Source organism: Protopterus annectens, chromosome 1.part0 (assembly GCF_019279795.1).
Source record: "Protopterus annectens isolate FY-2018-M chromosome 1.part0, PAN1.0, whole genome shotgun sequence".
NCBI lineage: Eukaryota > Metazoa > Chordata > Ceratodontiformes > Protopteridae > Protopterus > Protopterus annectens.
Window position 1 is genome coordinate 1,307,898,714 of NC_056725.1, and position 22,391 is coordinate 1,307,921,104.

The 22,391-nt window shown below is 41.9% G+C and overlaps 1 protein-coding gene across 1 annotated transcript in view; it reads right to left on the reverse strand.

The window, feature by feature from the left end:
* Nucleotides 1–22,391, reverse strand: part of LOC122801633 (SUN domain-containing protein 2-like) — an 874,347-nt gene that overhangs the window by 335,747 nt on the left and 516,209 nt on the right. The window contains exon 5 of the mRNA XM_044071146.1: nucleotides 22,125–22,202. Coding sequence (XP_043927081.1) covers nucleotides 22,125–22,202 — 78 coding nt within the window. The remainder of the gene's footprint in view (nucleotides 1–22,124; nucleotides 22,203–22,391) is intronic.

Sequence of the window (22,391 nt, forward strand, 5' to 3'; positions counted from 1 at the left end):
ATATGTTTCTTTGCAAAGAATGCAAGGTGCACACATTTTGAATAAATAGTGAAGAATTGCTTTTTAAGCACTAATCATATCAGCACAACCAACACCGTTGATAAAGGAATGACCCTCACACAGTTTAATAATTAAAGCATCTTGCATTACTGCACAAGTGAAGCAGGAGTGGGACTGTAACAAATAAATCAAACATAACGGTATAAGCTGGCAGGAGGAGTTTAAAATAAGGTTTAAATTTAGTGACTGCTGACCACATTTGCTTTATTAAGTCAGGAAGGTATTTAAATCTCGCATATTAATTCAATGCATCAGTGACGACTTTTCTCCAATCAGAATCTGTAATAACATGTAAAGTGCAGCATTGATCCTCCTGTTGGGGGTTGCTGCAGCTACAACAGCTTTCCCAGTCAGTACTGGCAAATTAGGTTTGTTTTAGAAATGTTTACAATATTTAAAAATAACCATTATACATTTTTTGAAGATGCATGTTTTCAGTGATGCAGAGAAATAAAGCTCTCAGTGTGATCCAGATAACATGGGTTTAACATGGGTTTGAGCACCATGCCTAGAAGGCGGGAGTGAGCAACTCATGCCTTCGTACCTATTCTGGTTGAGGGAATTCATCTCAATCCGATACAAAACCCTAGATGACCTAATTTACACTGGGTGTAGCAGAAAATGGGGGAAAAACAGGGATACATGCTTACCAAACTCTGCAGCAGCAGATTATCGAACAAGCAGAAGTCATGGTACAGATTATGGAACAAGCAGAAGTCATGGTACAGATTATGGAACAAGCAGAAGTTATGGTACAGATTATGGAACAAGCAGAAGTTATGGTAATGTGTGCAGTGTTGAGAGAGTTCACAGGTGCTATGCTGCCAAGTGGAGGGGTTAGACTGCTAAACAAAAATCCCTACCTAGTTTTTTATGAAAACTTACTGAAAACGTTTAACAGATGTGGATTGGAAGTTGTGCAACATATTATTGATGAAAATGAAAGAAAATTGATACTTTTAGATAGGGATATTATGGAAATTGATTTATGTATTAAAAGTGATATGATTTTTAGTATTAAGGAAGAAAAAGAGAAATACTTTAAAATTAGAAGGGATATAGATTTGAAATGTGAAGAAATCATACAACGTAAGTGGAATAAGCTAAATAGGGACATCTATGAATATGCAAATGACATAAGTTATCCGAAACCTGCAAAGACTCACTATATAGGCAATAAGAACTACGATAATAACCACAATAATAATAATATATATAGGGGGAAATATAAAAGGAATGAAGGTAGGACCTATAATAAGGATAGAATGGAGGAACAAATATATGATATTGAATTTCCACCCCTAGGAAATGAAAATCATGAAATATTCTCTGAAGAAGGGGATGATAGGAGAAGAAATTTTCGGACATATGGGGGGAAAAGGGGAAGAGGGAGATTCAATTATTAGACACCCTCACCCATTATGAAGTATGTCGGGAAAAAAATACAGATCCTATATCTGAGATTCATTATGATATAGGAAGTAACCTCAATATTAGTACTATTCCCAGTTTGAATGATGTTATGGACACAGGTGGTGAGGATGATTTAAATTCTGTAATTGACATGTATAACTATAACAACGAGGTAGGGGAAAATAATATTATTAGAGAAAATGCCAAAAATAGTTACGAAGGTTTTTCTATATATAATTTTAGTAATTACATCCTTGATAAGCAACATTTTAGTCTATTTAGTAAAGGACTAAAATATATTCCATCTAAAAAAAGGAGATATAGCTAACACTATTATTGACATGAAACTTTTCTTAAGGAAAATTAATTTAACCATTATAGCCTCTAGAGCAGGGTTTACTAACCAAAAAGAGAATATAGAGAATAAAGAAAGTAGGGAATTGAATAAAAAATCAACATATAACCCCCCTCTTTTACCACAAATTAAGAATTTGGAGATAATGGAAAATGAAATAAGGAAGAAATGTGGTAAGAAAGGGAATTACTACCACCACAATTTAACAAGGGAAGAAAACAAATTACTTAAAGAAATTGCTGATGATAAAACAGTAAGAATTATGAAACCTGACAAAGGGGGTGGGTTAGTAATTATGGATAAAATCATATATGAGGCAAAAATGAATACTATTCTAAATAATGAAGAGATTTATTGTGTAGCTTCAAAGCATGAGGTTGAGATGGCACATAAAAAAATAGATATATTAATTGATGATTTGCACCTAGAAAAAGTTATTGATATTAAAACTGTTAACTATTTAAAGGTGAAAAAACCAAGGGTAGCAACTATTTTCGGCATACCTAAAATACATAAAAACCAGGAGGATCCCCCGTTAAGACCCATCGTGTCAGCGTCAGGAGCTATGACAGTCCCTCTAGCCAAATACGTTGACACGAATGCAAAACATATATGGGTTAATAACAGTGTTATCTTGAAGGACTCCTGGGATTTTTTAAGGGAAATAACCCCTAAAATATATAGGGAAGAAATTATTTTTATAACTATAGACATAGTTGATTTGTTCTCATGTATTCCGCATAATGAAGGGATGAAACTATTTGAAGAAAGTATATTTTTAGATAATAACATGACTCAAGAAGCAAAAATAGCTACTGTCAGTTTTATGGATGTAATTCTGAAAAATAACTACCTAATTTTTAATGGGGAATACTTTAAACAAAAATCTGGAGTTTCAATGGGAGCAGCCTGCGCTCCCACATATGCGAATTTAGTACTTTCCAGATGGGAAGAGAAATATATAATAAATTCCAAATTTAAGGATAAATGGATATTATACCATAGATATTTGGATGACATGGTTATGTTCTGGATAGGAAATTATAATGACTTTTTTGAATTTATGAATTATTTAAACACCACGACTAGTTTCTTGAAATTTACCTACACAATAAATAAAGAAATGTTAAATTATCTAGATGTGGAGATATATAAGTATAAAGGTAACTTTGAAACTAAAGTCTACAGAAAATCAACCTATGTAAATTCTTTTTTACATTTTGGAAGTGCACACCCCTTCCACAACAAGAAAAATATTATTAAAGGGCAATTCGTGAGGGGGTGTAGGATGACGAGCAGGCAAGAAGATTTCTATGACGAATGTGAAAGACTAGAAAATATGTTTTTGGAAAAAGGGTACCCCATAGAATTTATAAGAAACATAAGGAATGAAGTAGTGTTAGGCAGAAGTGGAAGATTTCAGCCCATCAAAGGTATAGCTATTAACACCACAAATGTCCCAGATAATGAGGGAACCGTTAACTTGGAAAGATTGGATGACGAAGGTAGAAATTACCAAAGGAGATTTATATTAGAATACAATACCCATAATAAGAACATAGGAGAAATACTTAACAGAGAATGGAAAACCTTCTTGACATATACTGACATTGAGGAAGTTAAAAAGATAACACCTAAAATTGTTTATAAAAACCCACCTAATATTAGGAACATATTAGAAAGAACAGGGAAATCTATGAGAACAAATATTGGTGTAACAGTTGGAACTTTTAAGTGTGGTAGATGCCCTCAGTGTATATTTATAATAAATAAAAGTGAAATCTATTTAGAGAGTAGAAACAAATTAATAAAAAGTTTTTGTTATTACAATTGTGAAACCCAGAGAGTGGTATATTTAGCGACCTGCCAAAAGTGTCAATCCTACTACATTGGAAAGACAGAGAGGCCACTAAAAAAGAGGGTCTATGAACATACTTATGACATTAGAAGAGAAAGGGAAACAAATGCACTATATAAACATACTAAAAATTGTTCAGGTGCAACTTTCTTGTTCTTCGTATTGGAACAAATTCAAATTGACCCCAGGGGAGGGCCATGGGAAGACATACTAGAAAGTAGAGAATTATGGTGGCAGGTGTATTTGGATGCTAGTAGAAGTCCAGGACTAAATGACTATATATCAATAGGAGCTATATTGAGATTAAAATCAAACAAAATTTAAATGTTACTAGCACCAATCGGATTTAACACTAGAGGGTGGTACTTTATATATTATATATATTATAAACTTTACATACTTTACATACATTCTAAACACATTCCCCCCTTTTGCCCCCCCTTTTGTGAGAAGTTTACATGAATCTGTATTTATTTATTTATTTAGGATTTTAACATTAAATATTCAGTCCCTATAGGGTGCCCTGAAAGTTTATATCTACATATTTTTAACAATAAATTAATCATTAAGGATAAAACATATATTTTTAAATCATAAATATTTATTGTTTTTTTATGTATGAAATATAAACATATATATTCTTCTATATATTTTTTATATATCTATATATTTAAGTATTTGTATTTATGACTAAATTTTGCACATTAAAGTTTGCACATTTAGATAGACTATCTACATATATTCTACAAATATTTTTGATGCGTTTTTATTCATGTGTTTTTATTCATGTGTTTTGATCTTGTATATTGTATAAGTATTGAATTCCACTTACATTTAACAATTTTTTCATGCTTTTAGAGTATTTCAAGTGTCTTGTATGAAGGTAGAACATAAATAATAGAGTTATATGGACGTCCGCCTTTTTGAACGGAGTTCAATTCTTCATATCAAATTTTGCACATTTAGATAGACAATGTAGTTCACATTTTTTTAAATGTTTTTACAAACATTTTGATGCGTTTTTAATATGTACTTTGATCTGATACACTATATATGTATTGAATTTAATCTATACTTACATTTCTCATGTTCTTAATGAACATCTTAAGTGCTTTTATTTGGAGTTCCGTATTTAGAACGGAGTTTAATGTATACGGAGGTGATTCTGAATAATGGATGTAGCACTTATGAATATACATGAGTAGGTCAAACTGATTGGTTCTTTTTAAAAAAGTTGAGAACAAATGTTATTGGTACTTTTTCTTAATTGGAAGGGTAATAGGGTATTTAAATGTTTTTCTTTGCACAACTTCCTTACATCTGATGAAGTCTCGCATAGTTGAGACGAAAACGCGTATTGCTGTTATTGGTTTGAAGAGCGTTTATTTTGTGTTTATGTTCTAATAAAAGTGGAATTATCCATTTTGCTACTTTGAAGTTTCTTGAGCACGTAGCGTACTTTGCAGCTACTTTCGTGGTTTTTGGTCCGTTTGGCTGTGTAAGCTTTTACACTACTTGGATTAAAAATCCCTACTTCCTTAAATGATTCAAACTTCTAAAAATATGCAGATCTGTCTTGTAGCTTCCCCAGCCTGGTAACAACTACGGTCCATATGCGAGTGGTCCTGGTCTGCAGAGGAGGAACAACTCCCAGGGTAGAGCTGGCCTCAGGAACAGATGCAGCCTGATTAAAGGTGGTAAGGAAGTGTGAGAATAAATTCTGCCATCTACCTGAGGATGGCCCTTTCAGTCAGCTCTCATGGGAAAGGGAGTTTGACTGCCATATGCACGGTGGGATACATATGTACAAATCTTTGTCAAAACTTTATCTATAGACTTCATACTTCCTTTCTCATACAGCTCTCTACAAAACAGAATGCCAAAGTATTGTACACTCAAAATGTATGTCAACATTTGTTTCTGTTGAATTTCTTCAACAATATGACTCCATTAGAAAATGTACTGCACTCATGTTCTACATGCTATTTTGTTCAAATTCCTGCAAGAGTAGCAAAGTACAGTTGTGTACACTTATCATAAATGTAGATGTTCAAGTGTATTCACTGTTGCAGTCATCACGTGTGGGTTATTCCTGCTGGGCAGTCCTTGGTCGGCCCGAATACCAGAGTCAAGTTTTTCCCCTGCTCCGGCTGTTGTCGCCTGTGGACAGACGTCAGGGTCGTCAGTGGTATAAAGGAGAGCAGCTGGCGCCATTACATCAGTTTTTCTTGCCCTAACCTGTAGGAGACCCATGAAAGAAATGTTTTAGAGAGGCCCTGATGGCCCAAAGCCACAAGAATGACAGTTAATCTCCAAAAAGGATAAGATTAAGGGGAAGGTGGGTGGGAAAATAAGACTGCAACAGTGAACACACTCAAACATCTACATTTATGTTAAGTGTACACAACTGTACTATGTTCTTAATGTTTCACTGTTGCAGTCATCACTTGTGGGAGGATTCCCAAAGCTGAGGAAGGGGAGGATGGAAGTATGAAATTCCTAGGATTGAGCTAACATGCCTTGCAGAACTGCAGAAGCAAAGCCTGCCCGAGCCCTGGAGAACAGAGGAAGGTGGTAGTGTTTGGTGAAGGTGTGGACCGAGGTACAAGTGGCAGCTTCTAGGATGTCCCTGGTGGGTATTCCTCTAAGGAAGGCAGTGAAAGTACAGGCTGCCCTAGTGGAATGTGATCGGATAGATTTAGGGGGTGTTCTTCCATGAAAAAAGTGTAGCAGAATTGTATGCAGTGAGAAATCCATTTTGAAATTGTCTGTCTGAAGATAAGCTTCCTCTCTTTCCCTGGGACGAAGCCAACCAACAGTTGATCAGTCTTCCTAATGGACTTTGTTCTGTCTAGGTAGTATCTTAACGGTCTGTGCACATCCAGTGTGGGCAAAATTCTCTCCCCTTTATTCTGAGGGTTTGGAAAAAAAGGTGGGGAGATGTATAGCCTGGTTTAGGGTCACATCTGATACTACCTTTGGCACGAATAAGAGATTAGTCCTGAGAGACACCCTGTCTGCATGAAAGACAATGAAGGATTCAGTGGCCAAGAGTGCTTGGAGTTCTGACACCCTCCTAGCTGAAGTAATAGCCAAGAGAAAGGCGGTCTTCCAGGAAAGGTGTTTTAGGTCTGCTGATGCAGCTGGTTTGAAGGGATGCGATGTCAGTTTTTCTAAGACATAGTTCAGGTCCCAGGCTGGAGTGGGAGCCCTTCTAGGGGGAATAATGTTAGATACACCTCTGAGGAATTGCTTAATCAAAGGGTGAGAAAAGACAGGCTGTTCAGCAAGAAAGTGTGCTGAAATGGCAGAGGTGTTGATTTTAATGGACGAGGAGAGGTCCTTGCTAAGTAGCTCTGATAAGTAGTCCAGAATAAGTGGGAGGGATGGCTGGCAGCTGCTGTGACCTTTTGATAGGCACCAGGAGGCAAATCTTTTCCATTTCTCTGAGTAAGACTTCCTGGTGCTGGGTCTTCTAGCTTCCTTAATGTCTAGGACCTGTTGGCTCAACTGTGAGTTATCCCCGGTCCGTGGGGGATAAGCCATCCAGAAAGTTTGTGTGTGTACAGATTTAGATGCAGAATCTCCCCTCTGGGTTGTACCAGATGATCTGCAGGTAAAGGCGGGGGCCTGTGAGGCTCCTTGGTCAGGCTGAGCAGCAAGGGGTAGCAATGTTGCCTGGGCCAATCTCGTGTTATAAGGATGGCTTTTGGTCCTCCTGCCTTATTTTGAGCAGTACCCTTGGGAGTAAGGGGAGGGGGGGATGCATAAATGAAGAGATGGATCCATTGGAATAAGACAGCCTCCACTTTCCAAGCTAGGGGGTGGAACTCCCTGGTGCAGAATTTGTGCAGCTGACTGTTGTGTTGTGAGGCGAAGAGGTCCACCTCTGGTGTCCCCCAGGCCTGGGTGATTTGGAGGAATGTCCCCTTTTGCAGCTTCCACTCATGGGGAAGTAAGTAGTTTCTGCTTAGATGGTATGCTATGGTGTTGTTTACTCCTAAGATGTACTGGGCTATCAGCTGTAGGCCCATGATGGAGGCTGTCAGAGGCTCATGGCTAGCCATCAGAAAGGGTAGGAGTGTGTCCCCCCCCCCGCTTGTTGATGTACCACATGACTGTGGTACTGTTTTTATGAGGAGGACCTCTGGTTTTAGGTGGTCTTGAAAGGATGTGATAGCCTTAAGAACGGTCATCATTTCCTTTAGGTTGATGTGCCAGTGAAGGTGCCCGAGGTCCCAACAGACTTGGGTGCACTGGGTGTCCAAATGAGCTCCCTAAGAGGCATCTGTGGTGATAGTCTGGCCTTGTGGCAGGTAGGAGAAGGGAAAGCCCTTGTTCAGAGTGCAGGCCTCTGCCCACCAAAGAAACTTGTTTCTTATGCATGGAATGAGGGGGAGAGTAGTCTCCAGAGATTGAGTGTGTTGGCACAAAAGGTTCTTTAGGTACCACTGGAGTTTCCTCATGTGCAGCCTGGCCATGGGAATCATCAGAATGAAGGATGCCATGTAACCCAGTACTTGCAGAATTTTCCTTGCTGCGAATTTTCTTCTAAGAGCTAACTGGGAAAAGTAATGTGGAGAAAACATTGCTTTTCTGTTGAGAGGAAGGCTGTTTGGGAGGCTGTGTCCAGGAATGTGCCCAAGAAGGTTATCTGCCTGGTGGGGTTTAGGTTTGATTTTTTTCCTATTGATAGTGAACCCTCGAGATGTTAGGGTTGTTTGTACAAAGAGCAGGTCCTGCAGTAACTTCTCTGTTGTCTGCCTGGATTAGGCAGTCGCCCAGATAAGGGTAAATCTGGATGTTTTGTTGTCTGCAGAAGGCAACCACTGGGGCCAGGCATTTTGTGAACACTCTGGGAGCAATAGCTAAACCAAAGGGTAGCGCAGACAATTGAGAGTGTTGTGAACCTGCTCTGAAAAGTAGGTATTTTCTGCAAGACTTCCTTACGGCTATATGAAGGTAGGCATGCTTTAGGTCTAGGGTAGCTAGCCATGCATTTTTACCCAGCATTGGTAAAAGTTTTTGAAAAGTTAGCATTTTGAATTTTGGGACCTCTAGGAAGGCGTTGAGTGGACAGGTCGAGGATGGGCCACCAAGTGCCTTCTTTTCTTGGCACTAGGAACAATCTGGAATAAAAACCTTTTCCTGCTTGCTCCTGTGGCACAGGCTCCACTGCCACTTGAGCATGGAGTATGTGCACTTGTTTTAATGCTTCTGCCCACTGATTTGGAGGTAGACTTGGGTAACCTGTTAAGGTTGGGACTTGTTGGAAGGTAAATTTGTAGCCCTGAAAAATGATTTTTAGTACCCACTGGTCTTTTGTTACAGACAGCCAATTTTGTTTGTAAAGGGATAGCCTACCTCCTAACCTCTGATGGGAGGGGGAGTGGGAATCATTGCATGTTCTTAGTGTAGTGAGTGGACTTAGAAGTCCCTGCTGTGGGAGTAGTGGAGGTCCCCTGCTTAGTTCTTCGCTGGCCTTGGTTTTGTGGTCTAACTGGTCTGTCCCTGCGAGCCCTCCCTTGAACATGTCTGTTGGGAGCTGGGAAAGACCGGTGCTTAGAAGGAAAGTTTCTGCTGAATCTGGGAGGTTGAACATGGAGGAAGTCTTTTACTGTCTGCATAGATTTAGCTTTATCCTCCATCTTTTTAATGACCTCTTCTGCTTTTGATCCAAACAAGCTGTCTTTACCAGGGGGCATCAAGTAGTTTTGATTTTACATGTTCAGGCAGTGGCTGTTCCTTTAGCCATGTGTGCCTCCTAATGACTGAACCTGCCACAGCGGCCCTACTACAGGCTTCTAAGGGCATCAAATCCGCAGTGCAGGGAGTGTTTAGCTACTTAAGAAGTAGGGTGCAGATCATCTGCTAACTCTGAATTATTAGTGTCTGGTAAAGATGGCATTTTTTGTTTCATAAGTTCCAAGGTGTGCTGTTGATATTTTAGCATATGGAACTGGCAGTTAGCTCTAATAGCTAAGGTTGTGGAGGTGTATACTTTCTTACCCCATCTGTCCAGAGCTCTGGAGTCCTTGTCAGAGGGAATTGGATTTTTAGATGAGCTAGCCTTGGCCCCTTTGGGCCCCTGGGTCTGCTGCAGGGTTTTTAAACAAGTACATATGTGAATCAGGCACCCTGTAGTACCAGTCAGGTTTTCTAGAAGCAGGGGGTAGGACATCAGGGGTGAGGCTAGATTAATTGAAAACATCATCCACTACGTCCAGAATAGGAGGGATGGCCAAGGGTCTGTGCTGAGGAAGATCTAGAAACTCTCTTGGGCTTCCCAGTGGAAATGCTCTCAGTGTGTGAAAGGTTTCCCAAAATGAAAGATCCTCCGGTGGGGGTGGGGGGGCAGAAGTTATGGATTCCTCTGCATCAGAATCCTCAAAGGAGGTGAGAGGTTGTTGTTCCTCATCTAAATCAAAGTAGTCTGAAATTTCAGAATCCGGCTCTGTGTGAACTTCAGGGGAATTATCCCTTTTTCTTTTAGGAGGAGTGGTTTTAGCTACCCCCTGATTAAAGTGATGAGATCCCCCGCCATTTTCAGTAACTGTGTCTGAGGTCTTGGAGGGGGAGTAAGATAGCGAATAGAGACTGTTTTCTTTGGTGTGGTCTTGCTTTTAGACCTTGGTAAATCCATTTGTTGTTGGGATGCGGCAGTCTGAGGTGAAGACGTTATTTTTTGCCTTAAATTGGTTGTGCCAAGAACCTCCTCAGAAGCCAGTGACTGCATAGTGGCTCGGACCAAAATGAAGTGGAGACAACAGAGATCGGATGAAGCATTCCCCGACGGCTTACTGGACTCCAAAAGGGTCTCAGCAGAGGCCTGTGAAGGAAATGAGTCGGGCATCAGGGGCTGCGAAGGTGCCTATCTGAATTCTTGAGAACTGACTACTTGTTTCTGGGGCGGATCAGTAGAAGGCTTAAGTTTGTGTGGTCTGTTCCTTTCTTTATCTTTTCATTTTTTGGCAATATCCACAGAGTGCTGAATGACTGATGCTATTTCGTAATGCCAGGAACTACTTCAGAAATGCCTGGCTACAAATTCAGCTCTACGGCGAATAGTCCTTGAATTGAAAAGTGCACAGAACCGACAACAGGGGATGTCGTGGCTTGGGCCTAGACAAGTAACGCACAAGGTATGCAAGTCTCGGAGTGGTATTGGTTTTCCATAGTGGAGACAATTATTGACTTTCAAACAAAGGAAAGAGCAAGAAAAGAAAATCCCCAAAGGGGTACTTGGCTTTAGTCATTTTCAGTTTCAACTTCAACTCTGGCAACGACCGACCGGCACACACGCAAACTGCTTTTGCTTCAGGCTCCATGGCAAGAAAGACTGATGTAACGGCACCAGCTGCTCTCCTTTATACCTCTGGCAACCTGACGTCAGTCCACAGGCGACAGCAGCTGGCACAGGGGAAAAACTTGACTCTGATATTCGGGCCGACCGAGGGCTACACAGCAGGGATAAAGTACAGTTTTGTACCTACCATAAATGTAGATGTTCGAGTGCTAATACAGCTGCAGTAATCACAGATGGGTTTTCAGCCGTCAGGCGGTCCCTCGGTCAGCCGAATTCCAAAGTCTTGGTCCGGCATCGGTTGTCGTCGCTTACTCTTCTGACGTAAGTGAGGCCAGAGTATATAAGACACAGCCGACGCCATGTTCTTCAGTCTTTCTTGCCCCAGATGTCAGGTGCCCCCAAAAGAAAGGCAATACACAAATAATGCTTATCTACATATACAAGCAATGCAATATAAACCAAAATCAGTGTAAGCAAGCAAATAAAACATAGCAGGATAACCCAGTCAGGTAGTATGAAGAGGTTGTTAGGCCCCATGCCTTTACCAAGTGGGGAAGGAGGGAGGGAAACCTGTACTGCAGCTGTATTAGCACTCGAACATCTACATTTATGGTAGGTACAAAACTGTACTATGTTCATCGTGCATACAGCTGCAGTAATCACAGATGGGTAGAGTCCCAAAGCTATGCATAGGGTGGTAGGTACTAGGAGGAACTGGGTTGAGCCAGAATGCCCTGCAAAACAGCAGTGGCAAAGCCTGCTCTTGTTCTGGAATATAAAGGCAGGTGGTAGTGTTTTGTGAAGGTATGTACAGAACTCCAAGTGGCTGCCTCCAAAATATCTTTGGTAGGAACTCCTCTGAGGAAGGCTGCAGAGGTAGCTGTGGCCCTGGTGGAGTGTGATCTGATACCTGTAGAAACAGATTTCCCATGATAGGAATAACAAAACCGTATGCAGTGGCCAATCCACTTGGAAATAGTCTGTTTTGTAACTGGTTTCCCTTGAGCCCCTACAGCATAGGGCACAAAAAGTTGTTCTGATTTCATGAAGGACTTTGTTCTGTCCAAATAATAACGTAGCTGCCTATGGATGTCTAAAGAGTGTAGCAGCCTTTCCCCTTTGTTTTGAGGATTGGGATAAAAGGTAGGGAGGTGTATGGCTTGATTTAAGGCTACCCTGGATACCACTTTTGGCATAAATGATGGGTTGGTACGAAGGGAAACCCTGTCCTGATGGAAAATGAGGAAGGGCTGCGCCATGAGGGCCTGTAGTTCAGAAACCCTATGAGCTGAAGTGATGGCCAGAAGGAAGGCTGTTTTCCAGGACAAATATTGCAAATCTGTTGAGGCAGCTGGTTCAAAAGGAGGCAAAGTTAATTTTTCTAGTATGTAATTAAGGTTCCAGGCTGGTATTGGTTGCTTCCTTGGAGGTCTTATATTCTTAGCCCCTCTGAGGAACTGTCGTAAGAGTGGGTGAGAAAATAAAGGGGGATCCGTGTTGAATTCTGCAGAAATGGCTGAGGCATGTATTTTTATGGAGGAGAAGGAAAGTCCACTGTTCAGCAGCTCAGCTAGATACTGTAATACCTGAGGCAAGTTCAGTTTTCTAGGGTCCTGGCCTCTTTTCTCATTCCAAGAGCAAAACCGCTTCCATTTTGGAGTAAGCTTTTCTAGTAGATGGCCTTCTGGCCTCCAAAATGACATCCTGCACCTCCTTGGAGAGTAGGGTCTGTTGTGGTGTTAAGGAATTTTCCATGCAGCGAGATTGAGTGTTTTCAGCTGACTGTGAAGAGTTTTGTAGCTGTGCTGAGTCAGTAGAAGAGGCATTAGAGGCAGGGACCAGGGAGGAGTATGTGTTAGGCTCCTCAGGAGTGGATACCAGTGTTGCCTTGGCCAATCTGGAGCAATCAGTATCATCCTCGGTTTGTCTGTTCTTGCTTTCAAAAGCACCTTGGGCAGAAGAGGCAGAGGTGGGAATCGTAAACTGTCCATGCTGTCCAACTGAATGAAAGGCGCCCACTCTCCAGGCCTTTGGATGAAAGGTCCTTGAACAAAACTTTTCCAATTGATGATTCCTGTGGGAGGCAAAAAGATCTATGTCTGGCCTCCCCCACGCTTGGATTATTTCTGTAAACACCTGAGGATGTAACTTCCATTCGTGTGGATCTGTCATATTTCTGCTTAGATTGTCTGCCAGTGTGTTTTCCAATCCTGGCAAGTACTGTGCTTGAAGTTCGATTTGTCTTTCCAGAGACAAGTTCCAAAGAGTCATGGCTAGTCTGCACAAGGGGTATGAATGTGTTCCTCCTTGTTTGTTTATGTACCACATTACTGTGGTGTTCTCTGTTCTTATCAGTAATTGTCCTGGATGCAGGAAGTCCTTGAAAGCTGTAATTGCATTTATTACTGCTAGCATTTCTTTTTGATTGATGTGAAGGTGCTTTTCCTTTTGGGACCATCTGCCCTGAATGCACCTGTCCTTCATGTCGCCCCAGGCGTAATCTGAGGCGTCTGTGGTTATGACTTGTTTTGCTTGAGGCTTGCAGAATGGAAGGCCTGTGTTTACTTGACATGCTTGGGCCCACCATAGAAATTCCTTTTGCAAACATGGAATTATTGGTATAATTGTTTCCAAACTGTGACTGTGTTGAGACCATAGATTTTTTTAGGTACCATTGAAGTTTCCTCATATGCAGCTTTGCACATGGGATTAGAAGAATGCAAGATGCCATGAATCCCAGAGCCTGCAGGATTTTCCTTGCAGTAAGCCTGGCACTTTTTGCTAGTATTTTGAAGTACTGACATAGTTGCCCCTGTTTTTCTGGCGTAAGATATGCCATCTGGGTGTTTGTGTCCAAGTTGGCACCCAGGAAGGTTATTTTCCGAGATGGTGTTAGCCTTAATTTCTCTTTGTTGATTGTATATCCCAGAGAAAGCAGTAACCATGTCACATATGCCAGATGTTCCAGAAGTATGTGCTTGCTGTCCGCTTGGATCAGGCAGTCGTCCAGATAAGGGTAAATTTGTATCCCTTGAAGTCTGCAGTAGGCAATCACTGATGCCAGGCACTTTGTGAATACTCTGGGCGCAGTAGATAAGCCAAAGGGCAATGCAGAGAATTGATAGTGGATTGAAACTGCAAGAAATCTGAGGTATCTTCTGCAGCTTTGTCCGATTGGGACATGCAGGTATGCCTCCTTGAGGTCCAATGTTACCAGCCAAAACTCCTTGCCCAGCATGGGAAGAAGTTGCTGTAATGTGAGCATCTTGAATTTTGGTACGAGAAGAAATGCGTTTAGGATGGATAAGTCCAAAATGGGTCTCCAGTCGGTTCCTTTCCTTGGTACCAGAAAAAGTCTTGAATAAAAACCTTGACCTTGTTGGTGCGCAGGTACCTTTTGAGTAGCTCTCATGTTTATGAGCTTTGAAATTTGCAGTTGTGCCTCTGCCCTTTGATTTTGTGGCAGGTTTGGCATGCCTCTCATTTTTGGAAGAGTGTGAAATTGAAATTTGTAGCCTCTGTTTATAATGTCCAGTATCCATTTGTCTGTTGTGACAATATGCCAATTGCTTGCAAATAATGCTAGTTTCCCTCCCAAAGGTGCTGCCAGCTGAGACCTGCTTGGCATGGAAATGAGGGAGTCATTGGGTTTGCTTCCTGTATTGTTGTGCACCGTCTTCACCACCTCTTGGTGCTGGAGTTTGCCATTGTCTGCCTCTATATAATCCTTGTGATTGCCCTCTGCCCCTTGTGCGTCTGCATCTACCTCTTTGGGGCTTGTCAGTGGCTTGAAAGGACCAGTTTTTTGAAGGCCAATTTCTGCTAAAACGTGGTGGTTGGACCTGTAAGAAAGCTTTGACAGTTTGCATAGATTTGGCTTTTTCTTCCATTTCCCGTAGTATCTCCTCAGCATTAGTACCAAATAGTACATCCTTTTGTAAAGGAGCATCTAGAAGTTTAGCTTTCACATGATCAGGCAAATTTTGTTCCCTAAGCCAGGCATGTCTGCGAATGACTGATCCTGTAGCAGCCGCTCTACTGGAGGCCTATAGGGCATCATAACCACATTGTAAGGTGTGTTTACCCACTTGCTCTGCATTATGCATCATATCCTGTAACTCCTTTAAATCTGGTTGTTCAGGTTGAGACATTTTGTTCCTTAATTGTGATAACAGGTACTGTTGATATTTAATTATATGAAACTGACAGTTTAAAGCCCTCATGGCTAGGGTGGCAGAGGTATATACCTTTTTACCCCACCATTCTAAAGATCTGGATTCCCTTTCTGCAGGAAGTGGATTCTTGGCAGTGGAGGCCTTCAATCCCTTGGGGCCTTGAGAAATGGTTTCAGGGTCAGCATTATGGCTTTTGAAGAGAAATTGGTGAGAGTTAGGTACTCTGTAGTACCTATCAGGTTTGACTGGTGCAGGAGGCAGAGAATCAGGGTTAAGGCAAGCCTCCGAATAAACATCAAGTATGTCCAAAACAGGAGGTATCGCCAGAGGTCTGTGTTGAGGTAAAAAAAATTCCCCAAGTCTTTTCTTGGAATCTGAAAAGTCTTGGCCTTCCCAATGGAAGTGTTCCCTCAAAGTGTGCAAGGTTTCCCCAAAGGAAAAATCCTCAGGAGGAGATACAGAAGGAATGGACTGCTCTGCATCCGAATCCTCAAAAGGGGAGTAAGAGTGTTCCTCTACATCAGAATGTTCTGATAAAATGGATCCCTGATCAGAAGATGGAGAATCTTCCTCCACTCTGGGTCTCTTGTCTGGAGGGGGTTGAGAACCCCTGATAAGAGTAATTAAATCCTCAGCCATTTTAAGCATCTGTTTTTTAGGCATGGGGCCTGGAGATGGGCCCTGTGCAACAGGCCTCTTGGGATGCCTGGCTGCTTTGGATTTAGTAAAGGCCTTAATAGAAAAAGAAGATGAGGGTCTAAAGACACCATGGGTGGAAGTGGACCTGTCCACATTAGTAGGCTCAACATTAGCAAAGGCTTCGGTGGTTGTAGTCTGGGAAAGGGCCGAGGTACCAGCGGTCTCGGGTACAGAGGACACCGCCAAAGGAGTGTCGTCGGTAGTCAGGGACTGCAAAGGCGTCTCGCTGAGAACCGGACCACATGTAGCCTGTTTTGGCGTGGTGTCGGCAGGGACCGTGGGCCTCGCGTGTCGGTCCTTGTCCTTGCGTTTTTTGGACAAAACGGTAGTCGGAGTATCCGACGACATTTTATAATCAAAGGCTTTACCAAATTAGTGTTGAGCGAACTCCGCCCGGCGCTTAATAGTGCATTTATTGAAAGTAGCGCAAAAGCGACAGCCCGAGACGTCGTGGTCTGGGCCTAAACAAGGTATGCAGAGGGAATGGAAATCCTTATGCGGTATTTGCTTCCCACAAGAAATACAATTAACTTTTTCTGACATCGGTCTGAGGCAAGAAAAGTTTCCCCAACGGGGTACTTAGCTTTAATGAAGACTTCGGTTTCCAATATTTCCGTAATTCAGGAGCTGGCCGACCGGCACTTGCAAACTGCTTCTGCTTCGGGCACCGCGCGGCAAAAAAGACTGAAGAACATGGCGTCGGCTGTGTCTTATATACTCCGGCCTCACTGACGTCAGGAGAGAAAGCGACAACAACCAACGCTGGACCAAGACTTTGGAATTCGGCCGACCGAGGGACCGCCTGACGGCAGAGAACCCATCTGTGATTACTGCAGCTGTATGCACGATGAACATCTGCTCTCTCTAGGATCCGAGAGCAGTCCCCTCGGGTCCGAGGCGTGGACTGGAGCCGGCACCGATGCAATCTGATCCGAAGGACCAGTATGCTCCGACTGAGACTGAGCCGAAGACACACTGACACCTCCGGATCCGAAGCTCAGCTCACGGCTCCGAGAGCTCGGATCCAAAAATGGACCCGACAAACTCGAGGGTGCGAACGGAGCCGAAGTAGGGTGTTCTATCGGCGCCGAGCCTCCCCCGGCTCTGATGCTGCCTGGATCAGACGGCTCCGAACCCCGGTAGTGGGTCGGAGAAGGAGCAATCTGGGCGAAAAATAGGGTCGAGCTCCCCCCCGGAGGGGGGGGGGGCAGTAGCACTCCCATCTGCAGTTGGGACTGGAGAAACCTACGCATCATCCGGTCCATATCTGCATCGGACAAACTTCAGGTCGATCTAGAGGAGGCCACAAAGGCTGGCCTGGAGTGCCGCCTCGAAGACCTCCAAGGCGACCGGGACTCCTCTGCCTCCGGGGAAAATCGAGGTGAATGGAGCCGGGAAGGAGAAGGCCCGGCCGTCCTAGGAGAGGCTAACTGTTTAGCTGGCTGAGCCGAAGAGGAAGCTTCAGCCCGCCGCTTGTGGTGCTTCTCCTTCCTTTTCTCCCTCCTAGATTCCCTCTCCTCCTGAGCCACGGTGGGAGGGTGAGTCCCAGCTAGGGGAGCAGGGATGGAAGGCGGGACTGCTGCGTTCGCAGCCGGTGCCGCCGAGGGAGAAGAGGACGAAGCAGAGTCCAGGGGCAGAAGTCCCACCAGAATCAGCTTCGACCTCCTGTCCTTCAAAGCCCTGGGGTTGAAGGCTGCACAAACTGTGCAGCCCGAAGAGAGATGGTCAACCCCAGGGCAGATAACACACACAGTGTGGCCATCCGCTGGGGATAGCTTATGGCCACACTCGGTGCATTTGGAAAAGAAAGCTTTAGGGGCCTCAGCCATGGTAATAAGATAGGCCAAACCCGCACACACCTTCACACACATGGGGGAGGGGGAAGAATAAGCTAACTAACAAAAGGAAAATTTTCCAACAACATTAGCAAATTAACAGAAAAGGGGAAACACTCACTCGTCTATAGATTAAACTAAAAAACTAGGTAAAAAAAACAGGTAATTTTTGTAAAACTCACGAAACCCTACGCTTGGAAACTCGTTCTAGATGCTTGAATAAGCCGCGACAAACGAGATCTGAGGACAGAGAGGGATGGCGGGGGTTATGGGTAAGGGGGAGGAGCTTGGAGCTCAGATCATAGCTGAATAAAGCTGCCGGCTCGGATCCGATTCGGATCAGATACCCACAGGTTGATGAACAAATGAAGTTAACTACTTCAGATCATCACTTTTCGTAATGTGGAAAGAACAGTTGTGTACGTTGAACTTCCCACAATGGCAGACATACAAATGATCGTTGCTGCAGTAGCCTTAAGCTACATGGGTTATATTCTGTAAGGACATAACAGCCGGGTAGCTTCCAAAACTTCAGGGCACCTTTCTTGCTCTCAAACTGTCAATCAGTTCGAGCTGAGCTGACTAAAAGACAAGTTTGGGTGCAAAGCCCTTCAGAGATTTCCTGCAGACACACGGAGGCTGAACCCTGAAAGGGCAATGCTAGGAGTAAAATAAACATACAAACAAATAAATAAAACATAAATACACACCCTGGTGTAAACAAAAACCAGAAAAAAGGGGGATGGAGTGGCTGCAGCAGCAGTGATCACTTGAACATCTACTGTTATGGTAAGTTTAACTTACACAACTGTACTATGTTCATCATATTGATCATTGCTGCATTAACTTTAGCTATATGGATTGACTACCATAGCAAATTGCACTTGAGCCCCAAGAGCCCTGGAGAATGGTCTTATCAAACTTAAACTGGCCCTAGAGAAGGCATCAAGCTTACAGTGCTTTGTAAAAGTATGCACAGGGAACCAATCAGCAGCTTCTAGAAAATTTCTAGAATCCAACCCTTTCCAAAACCCATGGATGAAGCCAAGGCCCTGGTAGAGTGGGCCTTGACCCTGTCTGAACAGATTTGCTACAGTGAGTATAACAAAAGGTAACAACCTTAGACAACCATTTGGAACTGGTTTGTTTTGACATGGGCTGTCCCTTTTTCATCTTACTTTCACACAAAATAAACAATTGATCTGAAGATCTGAAAGATTTAGTTTTGTCAAGATAGTACCCATCTTATCTGTGGACATCCAAAGTATGCAGTATCCCTTCTCTCATGTTTAATTACAGGAAAGAAAACAGGGAGATGGATAGTTTGGCTTTAAGTAAACTTGGATGCCACTTTAGACTTAAAAGGAGGATTAGTTCTCAAAGAAACCCTGTCCCTATGTAAAATAAGATAGGGTTGGCTCACCATAACAGCTTGCAACTCTGACAACTTTCTCGCAGAAATCAGTGCAAGCACTAAAAATGCTTTCCATGTCAAGAACCTGAAGGTCAGCCATATTACCGGATTCAAATGGAGCAAGCATAAACTTCTCTACCACAAAATTAAGATCCTAAGGAGGGCCCAATGGTTTACTTGGAAGTCTCTTATGCAAAATCCCTTTCAAGAACATTTTGACATAAGACTGACTTGAAAGTGGAAGAAACATGGGCAGACATGCTGAAATGGCTGAAAAATAAACCTTTACAGAGGAATAAAAGGCCATAGGATAGTAACTCACAAAGATGATATAAATTCAGAGAACAACTAGTCCTGAATGGGTGCTGGTTATGTTATTGGCATAAACTAGAAAACCTTTTCCATTTGCTAACATATGACTTTTTCCTTGTAGCAGGCTTTCTTTCCTCCATTAGTACTTGCTGTACATCCTCAGTAAACAGGTGCCTTAAAGAAATTAAGACCCTATCATCCAGGCAGTCAGCTGAAGCTAACTGATGTTGGGGTGTATCAAACATCCCAGTTCTTGTGCGAGTAGATCCAGTCTGTGAGGAAGCCGATGGTAATTGTTCCTGGCCATTTCCAAAACAAGGGAGAACCACGGCTGCCCTAGGACAACAGGGAGTCACCACAATGATCCTGTGGGATTCCTTCTGAATCTTAAGTACAATCCTGGATATTAGTTAAAATGGTAGAAAAGCATAAAGGAACATTCCTGTCCAAAGAAATGAACAGACATCCATCTTCCAGGGCTTCTTGCACAGACTCTTGGAACATAATCTTGCCAGTTGACTGTTCAAAGAGGAGGCAAAGAGGTCTACTTGAGGAACTCCTCACAGATGGGTGTTTCTGATATTCGGATGGTCATTACATTTGGTCGAAATATTAATTTACTTAGGGATATTGTGAATCGGAACTGGAACATATTCTTGGCAGATCATAGATCGTTTGAAATACTCACTTCTAAATGCTTGTTTTCTTTTTGAAGGGGACAATCGCTGGGTTCCCAATTTAGCCATTATAAACAATGTGATGACCCTACCAGACAAACAATTAACTATTACTAGTGAACCATTATATGGGTGCGTCCCTTGTGAACATTGCACAAATTGTTCATGTGTTGCGAAATCCAAACAATTTTCTAGTAAAAATACAGCTGTGGTTTATGATATTAGATTTCTTGCAAACTGCAGTACTGACTGGATAATTTATTTAGCCAAAGGTAAATGCTCTGCATTCTATATTGGTCAGACCTCTCCCTTATGTTTACGCATATCAAAACACAACAGTGATATCAGGAACAAGAGAAATTCTAATGCTTTGTATAAGCATTCTCTGATACATACCACAGAACGCTTTAGATTTGCTATTACTGATACGATACAAAGAGATCAATAAAATTGGTTGAGCACACTATTTTGAATTATAGAGAGAGAAATTGGATCATTAAATTGGGGGGGGGGTTGTTTCCCCCTGGTTTAAATGAGCATTTATAATCAGCCAATGAAACTCAATATGGATATGACCAGGATGTATATAAATTAATGTACGGTTTTGATGCATTTATTACTTACAATGAGGAAGTCTATTGCAGCCGAAACCGGTCTTATTTGATTTTTTGTTTTGGGGTATTGTGTTTTCACTCTACCCCTACGGTGGAGTTGTAATAAATTTTTGCATTGGATTTCAACACTGAGTGCTGGCCTTTTTTCTATTTGCAGTTTGGAAGAAGGACCAACCATGAGACTGGTAGTCTGTTCCATGGTCAAGTTGAAAATGGTGCCTCTTTCCTGAGTAAAACATGCAGCAATTGCTGGTAAAACAACCATTTCACAAACATTTTTTGATAGAAAAAAAGGATAGTAAAAAGCACTTTACAGCACCCTGCCATCCCCACAAAGGAAAAATAAACAATTTCTTCATAGAAAATATGTTTTCATTTAGTTTTCAATACTTTTAAACTGACCAAAAAAAAGAGTAGAGTGCTCTGTTTAAAAGTACATTACAGTCTCAAGACAGTCTGTTAAAACACAACAGCTCTTGGTTTAAAATAATTTCCCTGAAGGGAAAAGTATAATTAAAAAAAAAAAAAAAAAAATCAAGAAAATTAAGTGGAAGTTTTTCTCCAAAGGGAACTTTATCTGTCAAATAAAGCAAAGCATTAACAGACCATCGATCCTTAAAAGCCTCAGTGGAGCTTGCTCTTCGGCGACAGTAAAGTTTTGAAGGGCTTCGCTGCCAAACTTCTCTTTTAGTCCGCTCATTTTGAGCTGCTTGACTGTTTTGGCATGCTGAAGTTGCCATAAGGCTTTGGAAGCTGGTTGGCTGTTATATACTTGGCAGGATATAACCCATAAAGCTATTGTAAGTGATCAATATGATGATCAAAAGGAAACAATGTAGATAACTTATGGAAACCATGTAGAGAACTTACTAACAACCTCAACTAGAAGTCTCACAGCATGAAGCAATGGCTGCCTTGTACTGCTAAAAAACGTTATTTTAATGAAGTAAGATTCATTGTACTTACCATGGGCATTACTTAAAGAAAATTCATAATTAATGTATGACAGACACTCCCCAATGTGGAATATGGATTTTATAAGACTCAAAATGATGAGGAACACTTCTCATAATGAGGTACAGTTGACAAATATGGTAGCAACTTTCAAACATGAATATACAAACTTTTCTCATCTCCCATGTAATGACTGTTGCTGCTCCTTCAACATACATACATTTTTCATAACGTATGGAGTACAAGTAGCAGAACTTACACGACACAATTAGTCCTGCATTTGCTGAGTCATGTTTTACAAAAATATTTGATGTACATTTAATAAGTTTGTTAATGTATCTATTGAAGCTGAAAATGGGCTCTGCCTAGGAGAACTAACTCAGTCAACAAAATATAAATTTATATCAGTGTACACTTCTGAAATGGTACAAAAATAACAAGGATTTACTAACCTGGAGAGCACACCATTTGCCAAAAAAGTGAAGCAGACTGCCCACTGGAAGTGCCTTTCATGCCAGAGCGGAATTTACCTAAAACAAAAATGTTCAAAAATTGCACCTGTAAGTAACTTTTTAATATCAAAACAGTACCGACTAGTATTAATAATTATAAATCACAAAACGAACCTGAATGTGTGGCCTGCAGTATAAGCAAGCAAGCCCAGGCCAACTTTCCATAATGCTGAACAATGAAAGATGCCTTATTATACAATGACTGGC